Genomic DNA, 2,130 nt, shown 5'->3' with positions numbered 1-2,130 from the left:
ATCTGGACATGCCCTCTCTACCCACCCACCAATTCCTTTGCTTGGTCCCTGCTCCCATATATTGCAGCTCACATAACATATGCTCTATGTTTTGGAGCAGTGGAGGCAGAAGGCCTGCCCAAGATGTATTGTTTCAGGAAAGAAGAGACTGCTGCCTTGTGCTCCTGTATGAATGAAGGCTCTACTCCCACTAATTTCCTGGGCCTCTGTGCCATGTGAAGCTGCTCCAGCTCCCTTGGGGACGGTCTACTGAGCCTTCTTTCTTTGGCCATATTCTCCACAAATGGCTGGGCATTCTGTTTCCCCCGGTTTCTCTGATGGCGCATTTTTTTGAGGTACCTTTTCCGTAGGCCCTTTGGGCCCGTGACAACCTTCTTTACTCTCAGAAACCTCTTCCCTACACTCTCAGCCTTGGTGAGGCTCTTTTCCTGTGCTTGAGCAGTTTCCAATTTCTTTGGAAAGATTTGGCGTTTGAATTTGGGACCGAAAAGGCCGGAATGTATAAGCATGGTAGTTTTTTCTTTCTTTTTCACCTCATCAATTTTTTCTTGAATTTCTGCATCTAACAAATTTTCTAGAAAATGGAGTTTCCTCAGTTTATTTTTGTAAGTTGAATTGTTGGGTCCAGGTTTAAGAAAAGGGTTCCCTGTGTTGTTTGTCAAGGGACCCATGGGCTTGTCTCCGTCTTGCACATTTGAAAACAGAAGTTTAATGAGTGGTAATAACGTTGATTCTACATCTTCTAGATTTCCCTCTGAGAAATAAGGCAATATGTAATTCAGCGCACTAATAACATCACTTTCATCATTAAAGTCTAGCTGCTCATTCATAAAGGCTAAACTGAAGCGATTTTTGTCTGAGGATGGCTTCTCTGGCTCAATTATCAGCTCAGTACTGGTGCTCTTCTTCCGGGATTTCAATACCTTCATGAATGATCCTTCTGCATTCCTTACAGATACTTCTTCATCTGTCAACAAAAAAGAGACTAGTTTTGATAATGAAAGACTGATAGTACAGCTTTTTGTCAGTCCACAGTCATACATCCCAAATAAATTAAGAATCAACAAATATTTGAGTACCATTTAGAGAGGAGACAAACTCAAACTTGAATCTATGATTGGCAACAACAAAAGGAGAAAAGGGTATTTTTTGAAAAAGCAGCTATTTACTCAGAACCTTCCATAGTGTGAATAACTGTATTTGGGATTATTCCATGGGTTCCCCAAGGCTCGATTGTGCAGTACTCAAAAAAAGTCAAGGCTGGAAGACACTCAGCTAAACTGTGTGCAGATCTAATGTGACTCCTGGCATTCATATACCCCACACTGTCCTGCTTCAGATGCTTCCTCCTTCCACTCTTCAGCATGCTTGTGTTCTTGCTGCCATCACAGATGCCCATGACAACACCCACTGTTAGTAGCTCCTCATCTGGACATGCCCTCTCTACCCACCCACCAATTCCTTTGCTTGGTCCCTGCTCCCATATATTGCAGCTCACATAACATATGCTCTATGTTTTGGAGCAGTGGAGGCAGAAGGCCTGCCCAAGATGTATTGTTTCAGGAAAGAAGAGACTGCTGCCTTGTGCTCCTGTATGAATGAAGGCTCTACTCCCACTAATTTCCTGGGCCTCTGTGCCATGTGAAGCTGCTCCAGCTCCCTTGGGGACGGTCTACTGAGCCTTCTTTCTTTGGCCATATTCTCCACAAATGGCTGGGCATTCTGTTTCCCCCGGTTTCTCTGATGGCGCATTTTTTTGAGGTACCTTTTCCGTAGGCCCTTTGGGCCCGTGACAACCTTCTTTACTCTCAGAAACCTCTTCCCTACACTCTCAGCCTTGGTGAGGCTCTTTTCCTGTGCTTGAGCAGTTTCCAATTTCTTTGGAAAGATTTGGCGTTTGAATTTGGGACCGAAAAGGCCGGAATGTATAAGCATGGTAGTTTTTTCTTTCTTTTTCACCTCATCAATTTTTTCTTGAATTTCTGCATCTAACAAATTTTCTAGAAAATGGAGTTTCCTCAGTTTATTTTTGTAAGTTGAATTGTTGGGTCCAGGTTTAAGAAAAGGGTTCCCTGTGTTGTTTGTCAAGGGACCCATGGGCTTGTCTCCGTCTTGCACATTTGAAAACAG

The 2,130-nt window shown here is 43.5% G+C and overlaps 2 protein-coding genes across 2 annotated transcripts; both read right to left on the bottom strand.

Annotated features, from left to right (window-relative positions):
- Nucleotides 1-13: 13 nt before the first annotated feature.
- Nucleotides 14-1,104, bottom strand: LOC116629806 (leucine-rich repeat-containing protein 37A3-like). The gene has a single exon (XM_032400016.1). The coding sequence runs from the start codon at nucleotides 1,080-1,082 to the stop codon at nucleotides 69-71; it is 1,014 nt and encodes a 337-aa protein (XP_032255907.1). The 5' UTR covers nucleotides 1,083-1,104; the 3' UTR covers nucleotides 14-68.
- On the bottom strand, nucleotides 303-2,105 carry LOC116629807 (leucine-rich repeat-containing protein 37A-like). The gene has a single exon (XM_032400017.1). The coding sequence runs from the start codon at nucleotides 2,095-2,097 to the stop codon at nucleotides 1,495-1,497; it is 603 nt and encodes a 200-aa protein (XP_032255908.1). The 5' UTR covers nucleotides 2,098-2,105; the 3' UTR covers nucleotides 303-1,494.
- Between the last annotated feature and the right edge of the window lie 25 nt (nucleotides 2,106-2,130).

This window comes from Phoca vitulina, unplaced genomic scaffold, assembly GCF_004348235.1.
Source record: "Phoca vitulina isolate PV1807 unplaced genomic scaffold, GSC_HSeal_1.0 scaffold3676, whole genome shotgun sequence".
In the NCBI taxonomy this organism is placed as follows: Eukaryota; Metazoa; Chordata; class Mammalia; order Carnivora; family Phocidae; genus Phoca; species Phoca vitulina.
The sequence above is the reverse complement of the archived record's forward strand: the minus strand, read 5'-3'. Positions and strand labels throughout refer to the sequence as shown.

Excerpts from the sequence above, each read along its gene's own strand:
- LOC116629807 (XM_032400017.1), bottom strand. The coding sequence starts at position 2,097 with ATGGGTCCCTTGACAAACAACACAGGGAACCCTTTTCTTAAACCTGGA.
- LOC116629806 (XM_032400016.1), bottom strand. The coding sequence starts at position 1,082 with ATGGTACTCAAATATTTGTTGATTCTTAATTTATTTGGGATGTATGAC.